We start from the raw sequence: 25627 nt of genomic DNA, 5'->3' as shown, positions 1-25627 counted from the left end.
CCCATGAATATGAAGGCTTGAAATACCATCTTCACTTTTCTCTTCTAGGATGTCACACAAAAGTAACAGGAAACGTTAGAGAATGAACATGGGATCCAAGTAAATCTAAAAGACGCATATAACCCAGACACCATACCGTGTCAACACTTCTAAGTCACAGAGGTCAGTTCAGGAATACGCAGAGGTTAAGTTCATCTTAGGATACCTGTGTTCTTACATCTATCAATATGCCCAGCATTGCTATCAGTTCCCTATAGACTAGTAGGGCTTTGTTTCTTTGTAATAGACGATCGTTCATTTACTCTCTGACAATTCCATACCTGTAAACAACGCCTCTTCATCATATATACCCTAACTCCTCCCTCCCACTTCCTCCTTCAAATATGTCTCCCTCTCTAATCCATGCCCTCACCTGTCTTGGTTTGGGTGTTTGTTTAGTTGGGTTTTCCCCCCATAAGTGCAATCCATGCTGCCTATTGAAATGACTGGTACTGTTGGCTTGATCTTATGCAGGTAACCATACATATTTACAAGTACAATGGCTAAGTCGTATCAAGAGGACACATTTCACAGCGCTTCCCCTGAGCCCCATTTGGCTCATATTGTCTCTACCTCCTCTTCACTGGTGTTCCTGAGTCTTGAGCAGGGGTGGGGGCTGGGGGGCAATGTTAATAAAGATGTACCAATTAGGGCTGAACACTCAATAGGGACTAGTGTTTTTAATTATCATGTCTTGACATTGAGATAAATATTCTTGTATTAATGGGGAAATGGAGGCACAAAAAGATTAAGTGGCTAAAACCATGCAGTGCAATGGTAACAGGAGATAGTACTCATGCCCCTGAGTTCTAGAGTTCTGCTTATAGCAGCCAAACAGTTCAGTGCTTGGGCACCATCATTCACATAATACCACGCTTAGCTTCACGTAAGAGTGAAACAACAACTGCTAGTCTATTATCACACAGCTACTTTTTCAAAACAGCTAGTTTTCAGAGACTAAGCAACTCAATTTGCAAAAGGAGAGAGAGGACCTCCAAGATCTTGGATTAAAAGGAAACAACATCAAGGTAAAGAATATGGCAGAGGGACTCGTGAATGCAAAAGACATCTCCAGGATAGAATGTAAGAAAGTGGTATTCCAGACTGCCTCTGAGGAGAGCTGTCCAAAGACAGGAAGGACAGAAAAAGTAAATACTTTTTTATCACAGATATCTCTCTAATTTTTAATTTTTATATACTATCACATATGCTCTATTTACTTAAAGAAAATTAAATCCAAACTAAAAATTAATTCACAATGAGGTAGGTAGGTAAGTCAAGTGAGAGTAATCTGTGATCAAAATCCTTTGGAGAGATTGTTCAGTAGTTAAGTGCCCCTGCTGCTCTTACAGAGGCCCCAGGTTCAGTGGCTCACAACCACCTACGGCTCCGGCTGAAAGGGATCGATCCGATGACCTTTCCCAGCTTCTGAGAGCCTGCACAAATATGGTGCACATACATGCATTCAAACCCCACACATGTGCATGGATAATACCCTATCCCTTTTTAAAGAGCATGCTATAAAACGTTTTTACACTTTCCATGAAGAATAGAAAGATTCTGAATGTTTTGAAATAGAAAAAAAAAGTGCACTTGCTTTTTACAAACAAGACCCAGTTTCACTAATATATCATCAGCAGGGCTAAGAATGCAGCCCAGTGGCAGAAGATTTTCCTGACATGCACAAGGTCCTGGGCTAGAACCCCAGCACACAACAAACAAACAAACGAGGATCCCTGTAACACGATAGATAGACAGACAGATAGATAGATAGATAGATAGATAGATAGATAGATAGATAGATAGATAGATAAATGAGTGAGTGAGTGAGTGAGTGAGTGAGTGAGTGAGTGAGTGAGTGAGTGAATAGATGATTGATAGATAGGTATATGCATATATGTATGCATGTTTGTATGTATGTATATGGTAGGCAGTTATCAAGAAAAAGACATTTCCTGTGTTGATTATAGCAAAAGCACATCATCATTTGTACATAGAGGAGGTACTAGAAAAATTAAAATGAAGACAGCAGTTAATGAACCAGTACAACCACCAAGCAGCTAAAATAGAAAAGTGTGTGTCACCTTCGTAACACCAAAGAAACAGTCTCCCATGTCCTGCAAAACATGCCTGGCATCCTGCCTTGCCAACTTGAAACAGGGGTATTATTTTTAAGCTACTATAATTAGTTACCATTTGTCTATGAATCAGCCTTTATGAGGCAATAGCATCTAAACCCATCAGATGAAACACGAGGCCACATCATGTCTGTTTATTATTTTGAAAAGGGAGGGTGCCAAGTTTCCTGCAACACCCAAATCAAACACTGAAATTCAGAGGACAGAATGTCCCGCTGTCCACATTTGAAGATAAGAATATATTTTCATCTAATGCATCAGGTTTAACTGGCAACAGGAAGGAACTGAATTCCAGAGGCCCAAAATAGGACTTGAGTACTAAAGCACCTTTCGCCGCTCATAGAGGGTGGTGTTTGTCTTTTACTACACTGTGGTACAGCATTTTAAAGAGTCCATTCCATCAGCAAACATGAAAAATGTCTAAGTGACAGGGAATCAGCAAATGTGTTGAAGCTGGGAATGTTGCTTTGTTTTGTTTTATTTATTCCCCAACACACCGATTTCCTCCATTTCTCAGAGCTTCATCCAACAGCATGAAGGCAGAGGATGAAGGAAACTTCATATTAGCCTTTTCCGGAAGGATGTAATACCTTAAGTCAGGCCTCACAACACAACAGACTTCTTTGGTCTTCAAAGCAAGTCCAACCAGAGAGGAAACACTAAGACCAAAGAGCGATAACTGCTTTGGTGTGCCCCAGAGACCCCATTAGAGGGCCCGAGCTCAAAGTCAGAGCTGATAGGGACACCAGACAGCAAGAGCACCAGAGATCCCAGCACAGGTAGATGAGACAGGACGGAGGCTGTGGAGAAGAGGAGGCTGGCTCTTCACGCAACACATTTATGGTAGGAAAGGCTTAATACATACACGTACAGTCACTGCCTGCATAAATGGCGACAGTTGTGCCTGCAACTACTTTTAAAGCATGTACATGAGTTCTGGTCCCAGCTCTGACAGTTCCTTCAGGGAAAGTGTTTTAATACATTAGAGCATTGACCATCTCTACTATTCATAAATAACAATGAACAGGGGCTAAGAACGTTAGAGGAGTACCTGCCTGGGGTCAACGCTCTCAAGATCAAGAATTCTGAAAACCAAAATTATAGCGTGAATGTGTCCATGTGTGTGTGTGTGTGTGTGTGTGTGTTTAATGATTATTAAATGTCTTGTCATACAGTGCTTTATAATTCTTACTTTTAACAACCCACTGGTAAGGACACTGTTGTTTACTCCTTTTCCGCAGATAAAGCCCAGAGAGGTTTAGCAACATTCCCGGACTGTACAGCTAATGGAATGTGAACTTCAGCAGACTAGCTCCAGGGCACACGCTACTGTACACTACACTGTGCAAGCCTACCGCCATCGCCATCATCTTATGATTACCCTTACATCAATCCCAATTTCACAAACGAGGAAAATGAGGCTCAGAGGTAGGTCACAAGCCAAGATCACAGAGCTGGCAAGTGGCCAGGTCGTGTAACCCAATCCACATGACTACAAACGGGGTCTCCCAACCAGCGAACAAACTTCAGTCCACAGACATCCCCCTGTCAGCGGAGCTCCAGACCTGATGTTTCGAAAATGCTTTTTCTTTTTTTAAAGCTAAAGGTAGCAGCAGTTTCCTTCAGGAATTGAAAGAGTTTTTTCCCTTCACTTCAAGACCAGATCAACCCTTCCCACACTCCCTGGGGCCCAGTCCAAACCAGCCACAGCAGCAAGTGCCCAGTGATGGCCGATGCCAGCAAAGATGATGACAGAAATACTTTAAATTCTGGGCTATGGCTTCCAAGGGGGAATTAGACAAGTCAGTCTGTGGGGGGAAGAGGAGGTAACATGGCAGAATGCTAGCAATTTCCAAAGCACTGTGAGCAGGTATGTCCTATCTCAGAAGGTGGGATGTTTCTCTTTCTTTCTCGTTCCTACCAACCTTTCAATTCACAGGTTCCACTTGGGCTTCCCTATGTTGTTGCGCACTCATGCGCGCACGTGTACACACACACACATACACACACACACATACACACACACACACCACCACCCCACACAGGTCCTAACACCTTGTTGCGCCTTGCAGATGAAAGGCTCACAATATGTCTCCGTTGATTAGGATGATGGAACAGGATGGCTTTCAAAGCACTCATTTCCACTGTGCAAGTGTTCCCAGGCAGCAGTCCCCGCACTGCTGAAACTGGATGTGAGAATCATTTTAATTAGCACTCTCATTGTTTGTATGCAAATGCACGCCCCTAACGTGGGTTCTTTAAAAAGCTTTCCTTAAATCAAACATCCCTCACTGTGATTTGCCTCTTTTAAAATCCTGTTCCACAGACAGTAAAGAGATCAATTTCAATAGAGCCAGAGTCTTAATGAGTCCAGGTCTAGAACAAAAGAGTTGAACTTCTTTTCTCTGTTAGGCCAGCTCAGGGTTTCTCCCTGGACTTAGTCATCCCACAATAAAATGGGTCCCACGCTACAGAACAGTGGGTGGGGGCCTGGATTGCAGGCTGGGGGTCTTCAGGGTCACTGCTGATTTTCCAACCTTCCTTCCCCACACACTCCGTTCTCCTCAGGATACTGAGCTCTCACTATCAGCCCATCCCTAGCATGTTCTGTCTTTTGGCTTCTGATCTGGTGATGGGATGCCTCAGCCCAGGGAGAGGCCCACATGCTCCAGGAACATTCAACCACAGTGGATTTGTCAGTACACCAGCCCAGCCCGACCCGGCCCAGCCCAGCCCAGCCCCATCCTGGGTGGGAGTCCTAAGGGACAAGTCATCTGGGGATTAAGGGTGTTCTGGGAAGTTCTGGGTGGTCAACAAGGCTGAGCCCTGAAGGAAGTCTTTACCTGATGGCTGTACCAGGCAGCCCAGAAAGCCGCCACACAACTGGAGAGTAAGATGCTAAGTTCTTGGAAAGGAAGTAGGGAAATCCAAGTTGAGAAAAACCCCTTGGTTCAGAGAAGATTGGGAGGCTGAGAGCTGCAGAACTCTGGAAAGTTCTTTAAAAGGCTACGAAGCCCTCCTTGCACTGGAATGTTCTATTTGTGTCTGGGCCACAGTAGAGGGAGTGGGGTGGAAGCTGGACAAAGCACTTTAGAAAAAGATAAAGCCTTGAATGAGGTAAAACAGTGAGGTATGAATAACCTTCAGCAGTGAGGGGCTATGAGTGGCCCTAGGGGGCAGCTTTGGGTGTTACTCCTCAGGCACTGTCTTGGGGTGGTTTGTGTGTGTTTGTTTGTTTGTTTGTTTGTTTTTATTAAAGCCAGGGCCTCTCACTGGCGTGGCACTCAACAAGTAGAAGAGGCTGACTGGCCAGCCAGCTCTGGCGCTAGGATTATTAGAACGAGTCACTCTGCCTGACTTCATCCAGAAATAGAACTTGAGTTCTCAACTGTACTCGCTGAGCTATCTCCCTAGTCCCGTCAGCAGTTTTAAAGTTGTTCTCTTGTCAAAAAGAGAGGCAAAGAGGCAAGAAAGCCGCTGGGTGAAGTGGCCACTGTAATATGACAAAAAAAAAACCGTGCCACAGCCTGGCGGTGGTGGCGCACGCCTGCAATCCCAGCACTTGGGAGGCAGAGGCAGGCGGATTTCTGAGTTTGAGGCCAGCCTGGTCTACAGAGTGAGTTCCAGGACAGCCAGGGCTATACAGAGAAACCCTGTCTCAAAACAACAACAACAACAACAACCAAAAAAGAAAGAAACAAACAAACAAAAAAGTGCCACTCGATGGATGCCCGCCCCGTCCAACTACAAGGAGGGCCTTTCTGGGAGGAAAAACCCGTGTGAGCAACTGAGGGAGAAGACGGGTATGAGACAGAACAGCCCCAGAGGCCTTAGGAATGGCAGGTTTCCAGGTCCATCAGATCCTTGGCAGTAAAAAGTGACATGACTACCACTGATCAGTCAGTCAGTGAGTGGTCCTTCAAAATTCTCCAGGATGGAGGATGGTGTTGAAAGAAGGTTCTAGAAGCATACCAAGAAGTCTCACATCAGCATCTCTAAGTTCAAGCCTAGACAATTAAATAAATGAACATCTAAGAAAAGCAAACCCTGGCTGCCACGAACGGACATATGTTCACAATGGACAAGTTCGGAGCTAACCAGCTGTCTCTTAAGATTAGATGTCTTAGACCGGTAGTTCAGACGGGTGTGAGGTCACTGAATCTCATCTTTAATGGAGCTCTGTATTTCCCTGTGAACATAATGAGGGAATTATCATGTCAGCATGACGTCAGCAATCCAGCAGACTTCCACAGAGACTAAGCCACCATCCCCTAAAAGTGACCAATCTGTGGCAGGCATCTAGCCCTGTCCTGGGCATTTTAATAAATAACATGTCTATAGATGACCAAATGAGGAAGGGATCACTACCCCTCTGGATCCTGTTATGACTGGTTTCTAAAACGTATTCAGATTTTTAAATGAATTATACTTAATATAATAGAATTAGAGATGAGAGAACATGAAGTCTACATGTAGCAGACGGACCTTGGAGGCAGGAGCAGCATTTTCATGGACTGCTGACTTAGTGGAAGGAATGATACACTGAGACCCTTTCATGACCCCCCAGAGAGGGGTCATTTCAGCTCACAGTTCTAAGGATGTTCTTGCCCTCCATCACAACCCCCGCTAATTGTCCATCTGTAACCACAGTTCCCTATTACCACATATGCCTGAAGGAAGAGTGGAGTCTGAGGCCCAAGTACAGCGGTCACCTAGAGCAGTTCCTCAGGTCACAGCCTGGGAACGTTCCAGGAGTCACGGCCTCTTAGAACCAACACTGACTGATCTGTCGCAAGATTTCAGATTGTCATTCTTGAAGCTAGCCTGTGTAGGGGGTTCCTGTGGGCAGGAGAGGGAACGTCAGAAGCTCTTTAAGGTTGGTGACACATTGCTCACCCAGTGACCTATGGCTGACAAGTTATGATTCCTGAACGGAAACGCCTGGATGGACGTCTTACTTAATTCATTAGTCAGACAGGCATCTTTGGACTTATTTTTTCCAAGGAAGGGGACCTCCCTTGGAAGGGAGGAAATAAGCAGATGCCAAGCAGAGAATATAGCAAATCAGAAACCTTTCCTGAGGTGGGCCAAACCCAGGGCTGATGCTCTTCTAGCTCGATGCCTGGAACTTGAGACCAACCCAGGGAGGCACAGACACGCCCATGTGGCTGGAAGCCAGCAGGGTCCAAAGTGACTTCAGAAATCCCTCAGACCAAAGACACTGGATTTCTTCCAAGACATGGGATTTCTAAATGCTGTGAGCTTAAAGGTCACTGTACATAGTGTAGCTCTTACTTTTTTTTTAAAAAAAAAAAAGAGGCAAAAAAGGAAACACATACAGAAATGCCCAGGGAAACAATGCTTCAGAGTTCTGAAAGAAGGGAAAGGTGGCCAGGCCTTGTGGCTCATGTGTTCAATCACAGCTCTTAGGAAGCTGAAGGAGGAGGACTGAGTCCCAGGCCAGCCTGGGCTACAGTATATCTCAACAAACAAAACAAAACAAAACAAAACAAAACAAAACAAGAAGCAGAAGAGTTTTGTAAAGCCTCTGGTCTCCAGAGATTTTCAACACAACAACAAAGGCAATTTTAGCCATCTACTATTTGGTTAGTTACCAAGGAGCCTAAAGGTTCAAACTAGTCCTGACACTGCCAAAGGTCAACTCTGGACTGACCCTCAGAACTTGTGATCTGTGGTAATGGGGAGCTCAAATGAGCCATGGTGATCAGGAATCCGCCATGCAAAACTGCATCAGCCATGGCCAGGCAGCAAAGGAAGGAGCTGTGCCCTGCCTGCCCTCAGTGAGGCTGGAGATTTAACCCTGGACAGACATGGCAAAGCCACGTTCCCCAGAGGGTTCATAATAAACTTTGAACAGGAAAATATCCCAGCAGGCACTTCTAGACACCCCAGTTCCAAGGCTGGGTCTGGAAACACACAGATTCACTTTTTTCACTGACTCAGAAGCGTCCTGCCCCCTCTCCCCTTAAGGCTTCTCTTATTCTATGGGCTGTCCGCAGATAAAACACCCACTGTGCTCCGGTCTCAACACATGCTACGAGTGAGACCAGCCAGGACAGGTGAAAGAAAAGGCACTGAATATCTGACACCACAGATCCAAATGTCCTCTATTTACTTAGCAACTGTTGCCAATGATACTCAGCCTGTCCAAAGATAAACCAGGACAAACCCGGAAAGGGAAAAGGAAGCAGTGAGGTAAGGGCTGCTGTAAACCTGGCACCATGCAGAGGAAAAGCTCTTAGCGTTGTCAAGACACTGTTTCCCTCCCCAGGAAAGAAATCAGATGCCACAACACTCTCGGCAGTTGCTGTAGCCAGGCACTAAGCAGAGACAGAGAGCCACCATCTTCACACACAAACACATTTGCAAACCACCATGGCACATTGCACTGGAAAGGGAATCTAAGTCCTTGCTCTGCCTGGGACAAGCCGGGAGAAGTCTCTGCAAGCTATACAATGAATGGGCTATGGGGATGGCTCGGTGGCTAAGAGCTTGTTCTCTTCATGCACAGGACCAGGTTTTCATTCCCACCAGCCATGTCCAGCTCCACAGAATCCAACTTTCTTCTGCCCTCCAGAGAGACTTGAGCTCGTGTGCACATTCTCACACATAAGTGCACACAAACGCACATAACTAATGAGCAAATGAGTTATATTAGCTAATATCATAGTTTCCTCGTAGCTTTGCCATTCAGTTTTCTACCAATATTGCAGTGAAATCCACATCCACCCTGAGAGCACAGACCACACACCATGGACTCTGCTGGGGACAGGGACAGTCTTACGCTCAAGGAAAACTGCTAACCCACAAATACAAAGCGCCAGAGAGAGCCTGGACAATGTGCGTGTGTGTGCACAGGGTGAAGGGAGGTAGCAAAGAACAGAGGAACGACTTCCCTGGAATGAAGCCTAAGCCAAGACTTGAGGCAGGAGTTAAGTAGCCCAAAGGAAGGGAGAAAGGGGATCCAGAATAGCGCATCTGGGTGAGTGTCACGCTGAAGAAAGGCAAACAGGAACAGCATGTCCAAGAGAACTCAATAATAGCCAACATGACAAGCCTGAGAGGAGACCTGAGAGATAAGGGACTTATCTGCCACGCTGGAAAGAGCAATCGCCCAGCATTGCTGAGTCTTCACCTCTCCTGCTTTTCACCTCAACAACTCCCTAGAAAATCACCTCTCGTTCTCACACCAGATCTACTCACACCAACAGCACAGCAAATACCTAACTCCTACCCACCAGACCTAGACTTTCAAAAGTTCCCAAGTCTCAGTTGACTTCCTGAACAGCCACTGCACCTGCTAGCAGAGTGGCTTTCTCTCAGGCTCCCCACAGGCCGGCTTTCAATTCTGAAGCAGCTCATGGTGACTAACCCCACGTCAGCTGTTCCAAATAGTTTCCATTTTCCTTAAAGCCACAACCATATCCCGCCTACTGCTTTCACACTCAGAAGTCGGTCTCCGCTCCCTCTGTTCTAGGGACTCACTGTCCAGCAAGAATCTCACAGAAAGACTCTTGCCCAGGTTTCTTCCTAAATGGTCTAGACAAAGCCACAGGTGTCTCTATAAGTACTGAAAAAAAAAAAGTAGATGTGGTTATTAAAAAAAAAAAACAGAAATAATACAGATTTGGTGGTTCTTGCTTAGGCAGAAGGGTCAGGAATTGAAGGGCATCCTTGGCTACATAATATGCTTGCAACCCTAACATGCAAAGGACTCTGACTCAAAATATAAATACAAAACAAATAAATAAAAAGAAAAACATAAGTCAAAAAATGCTGCTCCCCTACACATTTAACTAAGCTCTGAGACTGGAGGACTAGTGTGCACACATTAATGCCATGCAAATACTTCTTGTTGATCTGTAAATGTTGGTTCAATAAACTAGTAAATAAATGAACACTTCTGGTGTCAAGAGAACATCTATCAAGTACGAACACTCACAGCGTCATTGGGTAGTGACGCAAAACTGTAGCCTAGAACTCTACCAAACAGATGCTTTCTAAAACACGATGCCTTGTCAAGTCTTGGTTTCGCTCCCCTCACTCGCTCCATTTAATTAACCAAAACAGTATTGAGCCAGCCATTTTAGTGTCTGTTACTTTGCAAATGATTTTCTAAAACTAACACAATATATTTAGTAGAAAACATATATATGCTATATGATAGATGTGATATGTTTTACATGTAATATACTATGAGTGCTGTGTACTGCGGCATGCACATGTTGGGGTCAAACAAACTTGAGTGTCTGCCTTGGTTTTTGAAATCATTTCTCATTCTAGAACTTGTCAAGTAGACCAGGCTGCCTGACCATCGTGCCTCGGGGATCCGCAGGTCTCTACTTTCCCAGGACTTACAAGGCCTTGCCATTGTGGCTGGCATTTTGTTTTATACGGGTTTGGGGGATAGAACTCATATTTTTTTAATTGAAAAAAATATATTTTCACATGCTATATTTTGATCTTGTTTTCTCTCCCCACCCCCAGTTTCTCCAAGATTCTTCCTGCCTCCCTACCTACTCAACTTTACATTCTTTTTCTCTTTCAAAACTTAAAAAAAAAGAAACACACACACATTCCACAAACCTGAAAATCAAAACAAGCAAAAGTCTAACAAAGAAAAAATGTCAAAACAAAGCCAAAAATGGAATAAAATATCCACAAAAATACTACTGTTCCATCACCTCTGGCTCACAGTCTTTCCGCCAGCGTCTTCCACACGCATCCCTGGTAAACACGCATCTAGCCCTGAAAGCTCCAAAGCCTCTCACTTTGTGCACACTGTTCAATTGTGAATCTCCGTGTAAATTCCCATCTATAGCAGGGAGCTTCTCTGATGTGGGCTTAAAGCACAGATCTACGGGGTTATCAGTATGATGTCACCAGGAGCCATTTTATTGTTCTGTTCCTTGAGCAGAATAATATGTTAACAATATACACAATAATAATAGTAGTAGGCTTTCCCATAAGGCCCGGGACTATCTAGTCTCAGTTTCTGGGCCCTATGACAGTGTCAGGTTTGGGTTCCACTTCATGGAGTAAACCTTAGGACCAATAAAAAAAATGGTTGGTTACTTCCATAATATCTCTGCCACTATCCCTGCAATATATCTTGCAGGCCAGTCACCATTGTAGGTCACAGGGTCGGTCACTGGGGGATAATTGATAGTTAGTTACCTTTCTCCTCCAATATCATGCAGAGTACCGTGAATGTTACTCAATAGGAGCGAATCTTCTAGTGAGGCAACAGATCAATTTTTCTATAGAACTCATGTTCTTATGCTTATAAGGTAAACACTTTACTGATTTGAGCTATAACCCAAGCCATACTGTGAGTTTATATAGGTGTGTGTGTGTGTGTGTGTGTGTGTGTGTGTGTGTGTTAGCCCATTATTGGTAACACAGACCCACTATACAACACCCTTAGTATCCTGCATTCACTATCTCATGTTGAGCATGTTCTATCACACTTAAGTTTGCTCTGCTAAATTCTCTTTACCATTTTTTGTTATTCTGAACAACACTTTTGTATTCCCAGCCAAGAGATAGTATATAACCAACTTTGAACCTGTCACAAAGGAAAGAAATAAAAGTGTCCTCCTACATTTAAGAACTAGGTAGCCTAAGTCTCACCGGAGCCATGAATATGGGTGAGCATGATGCACTGCACAGCTCTCCACAATGCAGGAGAGCTAAAAGCCCTTCTGCCTGGCTCATTCCTGCACCATCGACTATAGAATTTCTTCCCAGGGGTGCTATTAAAAGTCAATATCATGAGCGGATGCACAGGAACTCACTACTTAGTTCTTCCTTATGAGTACTACAGGTAGTCATGCAAAATAAATGAGGAATTAGGGGTCTTCCACCATTACTCTGCTCATTTGAACCTGCAGAGGCTGTCAGACAGCGTGTGAGCAAGGTGAGGGTTCTAGTCTCTCTAAGCCCTGCCCAGCACAAGAGTCTGGTGAGCTCAAACCCAAAACCAGGAGCTAAACATGGAAAAGGCTGGGATTTATCTTATCCTGGCTACTATTTCATGTCCAGAGGTTTCTAAAGACCACTTAGGAGGGAAAAGGCACAGAAGAAACAAAAACTCCTGAGTGGGACAACTCATAAAACATGAATGGTTTGAATTGCGTGCGTGACCATTCAAGTTTTAGGCTAGGTTTGCTATCTGTTCTTAGGGCTGTGAACTTCCTTTTCTGTTATCTACTGGACTCTGCAGAGTGATTGGCTTCCAAATACCAGACAACCCTGTGTCTTGTTAAAATGTTGGCAGGGGCTGGGACTTAGCTCAGTGTTATGATGTTTGCATAGCAAGCATACATGAGGCCCTGAATTTAATCTCTGGCATTCCAATAGATGATGACAGACAGACAGGCAGGCAGGCAGACAGACAGATAGACAGACAAGGAAATTAACATGCTGGTAGCAGCCACAGGTACTGAACACAGCCGGACAAAGAGGTAAGACCTATTGTTCTTTAATAGTAGAACAACAGTTGACAACAAGTAACTGAATATTTTAATGCACCTAGTAGAGACTATAAATGTTCCCAAGGCAAAGAAATGTAAACACCTGAAGGAACAGAGAAACCAATCATCTGGATCCTGATTAACACGAGTTACTCTTTACCCCATAAACACAAGGGCATTTCAAATAGAAATAAAAACTGAATCTTTAAAAGGATGGTCATTTCTATTGTTCAGTCTTATGTTTGTGTGTACATTATAAAAAGAGGGGGGTAAAAGCCCATAGCCCTGGTCAGCCTTTTCAAGTTCAGAAGTTTATTATATAAAAGAGAAAGCCAAGAATACGGAAGAGCAAACAATATAATTAGAAAATGTTTACAAATGTTTCTGACAGGGTAACTATATGAGCAAATCAAATTATACAGAGTTCAGAATGTTTCAAAACCAATATAATGCCTTTATATTTGTAAAGAATACTAAAAATAAATATTACAGTACTGTTTTCCTTTTTCCTTCCCTTTTGTGGGGTGGTGAGCTGTGATAGGCAGCCTGGTCCCTGATCAAGCTCAGAGTTAAAACCCCAGTGACCCGGCAGGTGACTGTAGCCAGCAAGGAATGGCAGGCATTTGGTCATGCTCCTTGGGCCCCTGGCTCCTGTCACATAGCTACAGCCCCCCCCCCCACAGCCCCTGTAGAAAGGTCTGTGGTCATCAGTCACATAGGAGCAGCGCCAAGCCCTCCCACATGCAGATAAGGTATCCCCAAGCTCTCAGACCAAGCCAATGGGAAGAACCTGCTGCCAGACCCTGACCCACCCCAAAACTGTGTATAAGGATCCTATCCAGAAGGCATAAAGGTGTGTGAGAACTACTCCATCATCTGAGAGCTTCTGTCATAAGAGCTGCAACACCGCTGCTTGGGAAGAGGTCTGCTCTCCTGAACCGCCACTAGCAGTGGAGGTGGTGGAGACGACTCCCCCTTCCTGCTCTCCCCTTTGCTTGAACCCTAACACCCAGCCAGGCCAGAGATCTCTGTGGAAAGCCTCCAGTACACAGGCCCACACCCTTTGAATCAAAAGGAAAAAAAAAAAAGGCATTTAATTCGTCCAACTGCTCCAACTATTTTGCCTCTATTGTTTTAAACCGAGTTTCCTAATTTCAAAAGCCGGGAAAACAAAATGTTCTGTTGACCCTAAAGACCCCTTGATTTTTCTTGATAGGATTTGAGACAAAACATTAACTTAGGGTTACGAAAGCCAAGCGGGGGACACAGGGTGCCCTAGGGAGATCCAAGGGCAGCAACAATCAGTGATGCCCATGCAAGAGTGCTGCCCGGTACAAAGAGATGGTCTTGTTTTTCCAAAGCAACTAAAAAACAAATTATGTGAACATTTCTGAATCCTAAATTTTGGTCTCCATTTCCATAACTTTTCGAATGCTGCTGTTTGTGGATATCTAGCTTATACTTGCCATGAAGGGCAACCACTTCTAAAGATGGCAGCCCAACCTCAGGGAACAGTACAGTGTCCAGCCATGGCTTTTGTTGACTGGTCTCACATGTACTGTAAACTTCATGCATTAAAAAAAAAAAAAAAAAGAGCAAGCCTTGGCCAGAGAAGTTCCCGAGGAGGGAATACGTGAGCCTGGGGGAGCGGAGGGGGACAAATAGGACTGAGAAAATAAGACCAGGGAGCTGTCTCTGCAACAGCAACTTACGCAAGAGTGTTTCCAGCTTTACTGGGACTTATTGGGACAGTTCTGGAAGCCTCAAATTGCACTGAAACTGCATTGCCTTGAGTGCAGCTCTATCTAATCAGAAAAGCAATCTTAAGAGTGGGCGCCTGCCACTCGCAGCCATCCAGAAGTGGCCACATTTAGAACTGAGTGTGATGAAGCATAACAGAGCAGGGAGTGTCACCTCCTGGAAATGCACAAGGGTATGCAGATCATATACTACCTCACATACCTCAAAGGGGTTCCTGACCCCTCCCAGAAGGTCTAAAACCCAACACCTAATCAATCACAACAGTGGAAGTTGTATGAGCTTAATTCAACAAGCACAAAGTTTTTTGTTTTTTGTTTTTTTTTTTAAATCACACCCCAGCAGAAACTACTTATTTAACCAAGGCATGGTGAGCAGAGCAGAGACACCGTGTTTGAGGGAACCGCTGAGAAAGTCATCTCTCTTGACAAGGGGACCACAGCAGCAGACAATGCTTGGTCTAACTCAGTCCCTGGAACAACTGGGATGATTTTGTCCTATGATGGGCAGTAATCACTAGCTATAATGTCAATCTCCTTGTTCTAGTGACAACCCTGAGTACAACCTAATGTTTATGTCCCCAAACCAGGAAAGAAAAAGAAAGTCAAGAAATACTTTATCTGTACTTGCAATTGTCACTAGATGGAAGGGGAGAAAATATCTTGTTTCTACACATGGCCAGCAAATGTGAAAGAACTTCCTGCTTGTTTAAAAAGTGTAAAATTAAATGTGTAAATCTCTTGAAAAAAACATCAATATCTAAGAATGATAATGCTACACAAACTGAGTTCTGCCCAGAAAATAGATGTACTGCACTGGTAACAGACTAAAGTTACAGCCCTAAGAAATACTTTTGGACAATGAAACTGCAGAAACTACCCAACAGACACCAAGTAACACCTCCTCTTATACATCTCTTACGCCTTTTCGTCAACTTATGCAAACTAAATTGTGAACATTTTCCTGTGTGTGTGTGTGTGTGTGTGTGTGTGTGTGTGAGAGAGAGAGAGAGAGAGAGAGAGAGAGAGAGAGAGAGAGAGAGAGAGAGAGGAGTATGAGATGCACACCTGAAGGCCAAAAGGACACGGTCAAGTGTTGTCCTCATCACTCTACCTGGGAGACTGGGAGATGGTCTCTCTCTCGCTGAACCTGAAGCAGTTTCCATTGATAAGAAAATAAAATGGAGATAGAAAGGAGGGAGGGAGGAGAAGAGATGAGAGAAGACAGATGAGTGAAGATGAGAAAAAGTGTCATCTGCACATGTGTGCAGGCGCATGCACACATTGGTACACAGAGGCCAGAGGACAGCATCAGGTACCATCTTCTATCGCTCTCTAGCTAATTCTTTTGAAATGTGATCGCTCCTCAATCTGAAACTTGTGTTTCTCCAGCTAATCAGGTACCATCGAGCCCCAGTGATCCTCCTGTCTCTGACCCCAACAGTGTAGTTGCATGTACAAGGGGAGACCACACCAGCTTGTTCCATGAGCTGTGGGATGCCAGCTTCAGCTTTGGTGCTCATACAGCAAGTGCTTCTAACCACCTCTGAGCCATCTCTTCAGTCCTGACAGATTGTTAAAACAAGAAAGAGTTTGGATTGTATTTAATCTACCTGAACTCTGCGATTAGAAACCAGCAACTACGATGGATTCCAGATTTTAAAATGTGTGCTACAGCAGTAAAGATTTTACCACTTGATGCTCTTTCAGAGGACCTAGATTCAGTTGCCAGCACCCACATGGTACCTTACAACACCTGTAACTCCATTTCCAAGGGATCCTATGCCCTCTTTTGACCTTCTATAGGTACCAGGCATGCACATAGTGCACAGACATACATGCTAGAAAACTCATAATACAAAATAAGTAAATCTATGAAAAAAATTAAGATTTCTCCCCAAAGGGTGTGGTGAAATTCACTTGAAATAGCCTTATCTGTGAGCCAGATTATGGCAACTAAACCAAGCCTAAAATCCTTATTTGCCTAAAGCAGTTAAATAAAATATTCATTAAATACCCTAATATCTTTTCAGAAATCAGGAGCAGAAGACAGGAAGAAACTGGCCTGGAATGTCATATCCCATACATGCAAAACTTTGACACTTAAGTTACCACCCCTTGTGACAGATCAATAATAAACTTGAAGACCTGAAAAAGACAACAGGTACTGGGAACAGGTAATGGCTTCAATCAATATAAACTGAGCAGGAACAGGTACAGACCAAGAGATGAGAGAACTTTAATAGATAATGAAAATGAAAAGGGATGCTATTGTGATCCTGGGAAAGCATAGTAAGCTATGAGAAAAGCATGAAGTACTGAGGAGAACACTGTGAGAGAAAAATTAACTCTTTCCACACCGCTACCCTTCCCTACACAGCATTCATTCTGAAATGGTCTGGAAGTCTGAAGCTCTAAGCTTCCTTTTTGATTTTTTTCCCAAAAAAGCAAACAAACAAACAAAACAAAGAAAACCCCCTTGAGGAAGATGTCCTTTATAACCCATTTTTCTGATTATTATTTTGTATGTACATATGATAGACACTTGGGGGCACATGTGTGAGGTCTGAGGAAAACTGTAGAACTGGTTCTCTCCTTCCATCTTTGAGTGAGTTCCAGGGATCAGGCTTAGGCTGTCAGGCTTACACTGCAAGCGCTTCCACCAGCTAGACCAGCTAGACACCAGCTTTTAATCCCACCTTTGTCTATTTAGCTCTCCAATAAAAGACAGACACAAACTTTATATTCATAATAAACTTTAAATAGCATAAGAACTGGGCAGATATCTATCCTCTATGCTAACAAAATTTACATAGAGCATGCATACACACATACGCTTGCTGGATAGATTAAATGTCCACCTGCTTCCCTGAAGACTCCACTGTAATTCTCTCTTTCTACCTGATGGGATTCAAGATGGGACCCAGAATGTCCAATATGTTTCTTGAGAGCAGATTAAAAAACCAGCCTCTGTGGGTGAGTTGGGTCCCTAACCCGAGGCCTGGTTGTCCCAACTAAATGTCCTTTCTTTCAACCAACCACAGCTCCCACCGAGCTCTTCCAGTGGTTGCATCATTAGAAGTTAGTTGTCTTACTGGACCACAAGGGTACTTGATCTATGTGATGGAAGCTGACCAGGCAGTAACATTAAACAGGTCAGATTTCTTTACAAAGTGGCCAAAATCAAATGTATGGTTCACACCGCTTCCCTGGCACCTATAGTCCTTGTCCTCAGGAGTTTACAGGACACCTCCAAAGTGCACTGGCTATCACCTGTGTGACCATTGCCATCCGAGCACTGTGCACAAGGTTGCTATGGGTGTGGATTTTACTTCTCTCAGTTGCTATGGAAACAGGACATTTGCCTCCTGGGTTGAACACGTTTCTCCCCAAGAATATTTGTGGCACGTGAAATGATTTGATCACAAATTAAACATAAAGGTAATTGTGAAATGCATTCACCTTAAATAAAAAATTAAATAAACAACCACAGACAGAGTTATGCAAAGGAAAAATTAGTTACCTCTCACTGAGTCTCACTGGGTATATAAACCATACTTAAACCATCTGTACCCAGCAATAGATAGCCAATACAAAGTGAATTAAATGGGATTTTTAGGAAGTTTTTGTCTCATTATGCTTTGTCTGAGCATTTTTGTTTTCTTTTTTTTTAACCTTTATAGGTCTTGTGCTTATATATTATGGTTTCCAGCTTTGTGTCTTTATAAAATTTCTGTGTGGATACATGAGTGTCGCTGTGTGACTTTCTTGTGCTTTTCCTTTGGCACTTTACTTTTTTGTGTGTTCCCATTCTGGTTTGATTTCTTTGTTGTTGTCTTATTTTGCGACTTTGTAGATGCTTTGGTTGTTTTCTGATGAGAGGAGGGGCATGGATTAGGGTGGGTGGGGAGGACCTTCGAGGAGTTGGAGGAAGGAAAATAAAGTCACAATATTTTGTATGAAAAAAATATTTTCAACAAAAAGGAAAGAATAATTTACACACACACATTTTCCATATATATGGAAAATAAAACAGAGCTAGAGTGGTAGTAAGAAACTTAAAAAAAATGTAAATATCTTACCGAACCACCCTAGAGATCTCAGAAAACAAGTATTTAAACCCCACATTACCAACCTGTACACATGGGAGGATAATTTTAATGTGCTAGTGAACTCAGATATGGCAGGCTCTAGAGTCTTGTCTCTTGAGACAGCAGGTAAAGAAGGACATGGGCATCACAAATCAAGACAGGAAAACTCCATCTAGCCCTGGCCTCAGTGACCTGCCTGTAGCAGCTGTCTCTTCAAGCCATTTCTGGGACACTAGAAAAGGGTACATAATTAAGGTAAAGTGTGTCTGAGAGAGAGAGAGAAGTGATCTGCAGGGTATCTCGGAAGCCCACAGTGTTACACTGTACCTGCCTAACACCTCGCTCTCTCAGAAGTATTTTCACATATATTATCTCCTTCAGCCTTCAAAGCAAGCAACCCCAAAGTGTAAACAATTCAAGATATACTTTGCTGTTTGGAACCCCAGAAATCACACAATTATTCTAGATCCCACAGTAAACTTGGCAGAACCTAGATATGCCTAAACTCAGCTGTGGTGGTGTGAATGAGTGTCTACCAGAGGCTTGGATGCTGGAATACTTGGTCCCCAGCTGGTGAACTGTGTGGACAGGCTTAAGAATTGTGACTTTGCCACAGGAAGTATGTCAGTGTAGGCAGTCTTTGAAGTTTCAAAGCCACATGCCATTCCCAGTTCACTCTCTCTGTTTCTAGTTGGTGGTGGGAGTCCTCAGCTGTTCCTGCTACTGTGCCTGCCACCTGCTGCCATGATTCCCTACTGTGATGCACTCTTACTCTTCTGCAATTATAAGCCCTGCCTCCCTTCTAGAAGCTGCCTTGCCCATGGTGTTTTATCAGATAATAGAAAATTAGCTAACACACCAACCCTCTCTTCCATGGAAAACAGAAGAACATCCTATCTGCAAATCACAGTGCGTGGCCAATTTCCCTCCCTTGCAATAGGAGAAAACAGAAAACAAAACCATGTATTCACCAGTGTTTTAAGGCAGTGGGAAGATGCATTGGTCCTGGAGTTCTGGGCAGAGAGGATCTCAGAGTCTTCCAATGGATGCCAACTCCTGAAACAATACATAAAACATTCTGAGTAAACCCTGGGCCTTACCTACCTCAGCAGGCTCATCTCAACCCAACTGCTGGGCAACCCCTCAGTCTGCGAAGACACAACACTGCACCTGCTTCCTGTACCCTGGCATCCTGAGACTGAAGCTAAAACTCAGAAATACCACAGAAAAGCTCAGGCATCTCAGACCTGAAACATTTCTTGTCACACAAGCCTGAGCAACTAGTTCAATCTCCAGAACCCACAGTGGAATGAGAGACCTCACTCTCAAATGTTGTCCTCTGACCTCCATGTACACACACACACACACACACACACAATAAATTAAGATGATGATGACCATGATTATGCTGCTGCAGCTGCTGCTGCTGCTGCTGCTGCTGATGATGATGATGATGATGATGATGATGATGATGATGATGATAAACTTAACACTTTGGCTCCTCTTTAAAAACCAAACAGATAAGAAGATCTGTATATAGGGATAATCTCTGTTTACTGTGTGGAAGTATCACCTGTCAGTAAAAATCTGATGGCCATTAAGCTGAGGAGGATTATAAGGTGTGACATCCAGAGAGAGAGAGAGAGAGACAGAGACAGAGACAGAGACACAGAGAGAGACAGAGACAGAGAGACAGAGAGAGAAAGACAGAGATACAGAGAGACAGAGAGAGAAAGACAGAGATACAGAGAGACAGAGACAGACAGACAGACAGATAGACACACCCACCCTGGGAAATACTCAGGCAGGAAGATTCCCCAACCAAACTCAGAAAGTCTGACCAGACATACAAAACTGAGGAGTGGTAACTACCCTGTGGCAGACACAGAATAGTAAAAACAAGTTAATATAGACTACAAGCTAGTCAGAGAGAAGACCTAGCTTACGGCCTAGGCATTTATTCTTAGCCTCTAAGTCATTATTTGAGAATTGGGGGGTGGGAAGAGAAACCCACAGTTAATCTATAAACACAGGCAACATTCACATCAGACCATGATGACCTGGTAGTCAACAGCAGTCACCCATCATAACTACAAACTCCACACAGAAAACCGTGACGTTCTTTCCTCACAGTCCTCATTTTTCTCTACTTTTGCAGAGAACCTGGGTCAATTCCCAGCACCCACAGGACAACTCATAACCCTCTGTAACTCCGACTCCAGGGAAACAGAGGCCCTCATCTGGCCTCCATAGGTACTGCATGAATATGGCACACATACGCACATGCAGGCAAACACTCACAAATAAAAATAAATTTTTGAAGCGAAATCTAAGGGCTGAAGACAGAGATCACTTGCCTAGCAGGTGGAGGGCTTTAGGTTTTATCCCTAGCACATTCACAGGAAAACAAACAGGAGACAACTATATATGCATATGTATAAAGATACCGGCGTTGTAATGCATAAGCGGCTTTCAGCTTTAAGGTGGAAGAGTTATTTATATCATTCTCTCAAAGAATGTATTGATTTGTTCACTGAGCTCCATTCCATACCAGACAAGGTGAGGTGACAGAGATACAAAGTCAGCACAGCCCTTGAGCTGTCCTGAGAAAAAGGCCTGGTCTGGACACTCTGAATGGGAGTGCTCAGAAGATGTGGGAGCACGGAGCAGGAGCACTGAGCGGGAGCACCGAGTGCGGCAGAAGCAGAGACACTTCTTCCTAGCATGAACAGAGACTGGGGAAATTCCAACCCCTGGATGGGAGAAGGGCAAAAAAGAGAAGGTACACAGCCCATGGGACACTGCAGGCAAAAGCGAGGACATTTGAAAAGCCATCTATTTTAGCTCTGTCCAGGTCTCTTATGATCTTGTGGCTCTTAAACAACAACAACTCACACAAAGAAAAACAACCAGAACCAACAAAAACTTAACCCTAGCCTTGGATAATGTAACACATCATTTGCAGGAACTTGGTATGAAGCACGGCACATACACAGTCTAAGGCCAGTAGGAGGGAACAGGACACAGGCCCCTGAATGGTGGACAGAATTTCACTGGGACACAGCTGTTTGGCACGTTTTGTTTTGACGTTGTTGTTGTTGTTGTTGTTGTTGTTGTTGTTGTTTTAAAATCTAGCTGAAAATGAAAATCACCTGGAGACCTAAAGAGACTATAATAAAAATAATTTTATTTTTGGTTTGGCAGGCCAAAGCCTCCCACTTTATGGGAAACACAGATCCCAGCACCCAGCTGAGGATGGATACCCAAGAGTGCAGAAGCTCCAAAATAATCAAGGTCATTCCTTAAGCATCTTCCAGGAAGGCACCAAGAATACTGCTTATAGGAGATATATCCATTCTCAGTATGTCCATCTCATTCCTACCCCACGACGACAGACGACAGCCATTGCGTACTTAACTCCACTAAGTAAAGAATGCCGGAAGTAGGAATGGAAACCAGGTACGTGAGGCAGGCCCCCCTCTCTTCCGCAGCATACACCCAGTCTATGTGTTCCCAGTTGAAAGGACGGCTGCTTAGTCCCAACAGCAGACCTGCATCCCTACATACCCGTGCAGGTCTCCCACCAGCAGGACAAAGAATCTGCACATCTCCAGACATCAAATGGCCTTCGAGGAACAGATCCGGGACATAAGCATTCTGCCCAGGTCCCTCCTGCCCATCAAAGGGCGAGCACTGCAGATGAGTGCAATGTGTGGAGATGTGCCAAGCCAGCTGAGTACTTCTCTTTGCAGATTTCCACTTTGCGGTCATGTAATAGCTTGAGCCATCCCAAGCCAAAAATGGCAAAGTAAATGTATGTGTCACAAAGATGATGGATTGGAGCACGCTGCTTTGCTGAATGGACCAGCCTAGAGAGGAAGTCTCCCTTCTATCACCAGGTGCTAGCAGGTGACCTTCAGAAAGCCAAGACCTGACAAATCCACAGCTGGCCAAGGTCAACCTTCTTGAACAACAGGCCAAGCACTGAGCCTCACTATCCTCCAACAAAACAAGGAGACACTCCCAGGATCCCAAGAAATCCACAGCTGGCCAAGATCAACCTTCTACAACAATAGGCCAAGCAACAAGCCTCACTATCTTCAACAAAACAAAGAGACTCTCCCAGGAATCCCACTCCAACCTAAGTAACTTCCACTTGAGTCAGATATCAAGTTTAGTAGGACAAACAGTGGTGTATGGGAGGGCGGTGAGTTTGGCTAAAGAAAAGGGACTTTTGCTCCTTCTGGTAGTCCTCAATTCTCAAAGGATCCATTTGTGTTCCTACTATTCTAACACATCCTGGCCGAAAACAAGACACTTCTCTAGTCCAGTGCTTAAAAGGTGTGGCAGCTTTTGTTGTAGGCTAAAAACCTTGAGCCTTCACCTCCCTCATCTGAGGCCTCTTCTTCTCCACTCTATCCCAAGACCGCAGAGCAGTACTGGCTGCTGCAAATCCATCTCAGCTACCCTCATTCCCACCAAACGTCATACCGGCCTAAGGAGAGCCCTCACGCCCAATGGCTTCAGAAACCGTATGTGCAGCTCCTCCACGGCACAGATCACTTTACTTTCACACTGCATTTTGCCCCAGCCCATAGACGGACAAGCGTCTGTCCCATTCTGCTTTGTCTTTTTATTGGTGTTGCTTGTTGTCTTCACATCCCAAGTTTGACAGCAATTCACATATCCCAAAAAAGTACCTCAAAACTCTGATTTCTGACAAAGATGCCCCAAATGTCATGCCACCCCGCCAGACTTGGCTGTTCTCTCTCTGTTCTTAATACAAGGCCTGGCTCTCTTGCCAAGCTCACGGCACAGTTCTCTCTCCTACCAGCAACAAATCCAGAGCCCAAGAGAGAAAAGGCCAACCAACCAGGTTGGAAAGGAAACAAATCCCAGGACTCATCCTTCTGGCTTGCTTGCATATCACACTGCATTGGTTATCCTACTTAAGATCGCTTTGCAACTTGCAAAATTAACCCCTTTTGAACCTTGAAAGGGATTCCTGAGATCACAGGGGCTATCACTGATGCCAACGTCCTAAGGGCTTGACCTCCACTGAGGCTTCCATGAGCTCCGCACTAGTATAGCTCTCTCCACTCAGTCCCTGTGCCGGCCCAACCTCTTCCTCCAGCACCCACTGGCAGAGGAACTGGGTCTTCCTAAGCTTTTTTTAAGCTCTCCCACCTACTCTACAAATTCAGTAGGAGGAAAACTGAATGTTTCCAAGGCCTCTGAATGACACAATACTTATAAAGTATAAGAGAATTAGCTAGAAACCAGCAAAAAATAAAATAATAATTTTAGCTTCCCTTTAAAAAAAATTATAAAACCACACCTACTTAAAATGATTCAGAGTGACTTTACGCTTTTTCTTCTACTTGAATATGCATTTGTTTCCTTCCTCCAAGCTGATGGTTTCTTCCCTTCTCCCCACGCTAAGACTGTATGTTTAGGACCAAACTTCCACAGATACCTATTCTACCTGATCTGGCGCCCTTGAGAACATCTCAACAAAGCCAAGCACACCATAATGGCCAGAGATAACCTGCTCCATGCACCTTAATACTACTTGCATTTAGTAGTAATAGAATTTGTATTTCTACTGCATAAAAAAATAAAATAAATAACAAAACCTCTTTTCCTATCTCTTGCCGAGAATGGGACATTCTCGGTACTAAGAGCTCAGAGGAGGGGCTGGAGAGATAGCTCACCGGTTAAGAACACTGACTGCTCTTCTGAAGGTCCTGAGTTCAAATCCCAGCAACCACATGGTGGCTCACAACCATCCGTAATGAGATCTGACGCCCTATTCTGGAGTGTCTGAAGACAGCTACAGTGTACTTACATATAATAAATAAATAAATCTTTAAAAAAAAAAACCAGAGAGCTCAGAGGAAACATTACCTCTTCACCAAGGCCAGTTCCAACTCCCACACCTTACTCTCAGCAGCAAAGGCTCCTTTCCAAATAGAACCTACCATGACCCACTATTATCACATTTATCTCCTTCAAACAGCAGGGACCTTATCTGACATGTTCACTTCTGTAACCCAGGACCACAACAGTTCTTGGCTCATAACATGTGCTCAATACGAGCCAGACATGTAACCAGGCAAGTGGGACATGGCTGAGGGCTCTCTGGACACGTTCCCTAGCATGGCTTCATTATGGCTTCTGGGATGAGTCATCTGGTGCCTTTAGCTGTGACTCTTCAATTCTGTCACTACCTGGACACTGGCTCCCTTGTACACCCTCTACTGTATACTCTAACTGCTCAGACTGGGGTTTCCATGGAGACACGGTTATCAAATTTGGCTTCTCCTACTCTGCCTCCAGTCAACCATACACCATCTGAGAACTTCAGATATGGACTGGGGTAGCTGGGGAACTCACCCCTGGAACCACATCTTCACATCCCCTGTTACCCTCAGTCACCACTAATGAGCTTACAGCGCGATGCTATAGACCCCATTAGTGAAGTCTAACCGGCCTTCTACCAGCTCACTGCCCATTCATTCCTTCTAACCCTCAAGCTTCCTCCACACAAGCCTGGGCCTGGTGTCCTTCCCCACTATCACAGTGCTTATATCAATATCTAAAAATCCACCTTTCATCTTCCTATTTTCCTAATTGGGTGTCCCTTAACACTCAGTACCCAATCTAACACGAGCCTGTTGGTTCTGAGCCTGGCACACAGTAGATATCTGACAAAAATAAATTTTGACCTGAACCACACGCCTTGTTTTCTGATGTACAATTCCCATATCTACAGTGCCAAGAAGAACTTCCACACAACAGGAAGTACCCTGCTGCTAAGTGTGTTTGTTCAAACCTCCCTAAGAGAAATCACAACCGTGACCATCATGCTGACTGAACGGAGAGGGGCTGAGAGCTGGGGTGCAAAGGGTTGAGGACAGAGAGCCTTGCCTCCGCCACAGAACCAGGGAGCTACCTGGCTCCACCCGGCTAGCTTGGCCATTTTCCCTCTCTGGTCTCGAATCTCTTCCTTGGTAAGATGAAAACATCCAGTCAGAAACATACAAACAAAACAAAACCTTATTATATGATTCCATTTACATAAACGTTCGGAGCAGACAACCCTC

The 25627-nt window shown here is 44.2% G+C and overlaps 1 protein-coding gene across 9 annotated transcripts in view; it reads right to left on the bottom strand.

Moving 5' to 3' along the window:
* Nucleotides 1-25627, bottom strand: part of Sorbs1 (sorbin and SH3 domain containing 1) — a 223078-nt gene that overhangs the window by 140399 nt on the left and 57052 nt on the right. For all 9 annotated transcript variants that reach the window (XM_052186298.1, XM_052186305.1, XM_052186356.1 and 6 more), the window contains 2 exons: nt 19493-19577; nt 15905-15995 (listed from right to left, as the gene is read on the bottom strand). In XM_052186298.1, the coding sequence (XP_052042258.1) occupies nt 15905-15953 (49 nt within the window). In that variant the 5' untranslated portion in view covers nt 15954-15995; nt 19493-19577. The remainder of the gene's footprint in view (nt 1-15904; nt 15996-19492; nt 19578-25627) is intronic.

This window comes from Apodemus sylvaticus, chromosome 1 (assembly GCF_947179515.1).
Source record: "Apodemus sylvaticus chromosome 1, mApoSyl1.1, whole genome shotgun sequence".
Lineage (NCBI taxonomy): Eukaryota > Metazoa > Chordata > Mammalia > Rodentia > Muridae > Apodemus > Apodemus sylvaticus.
Note: the sequence above shows the minus strand (reverse complement) of the source record. Positions and strands in the feature narration are given on the sequence as shown.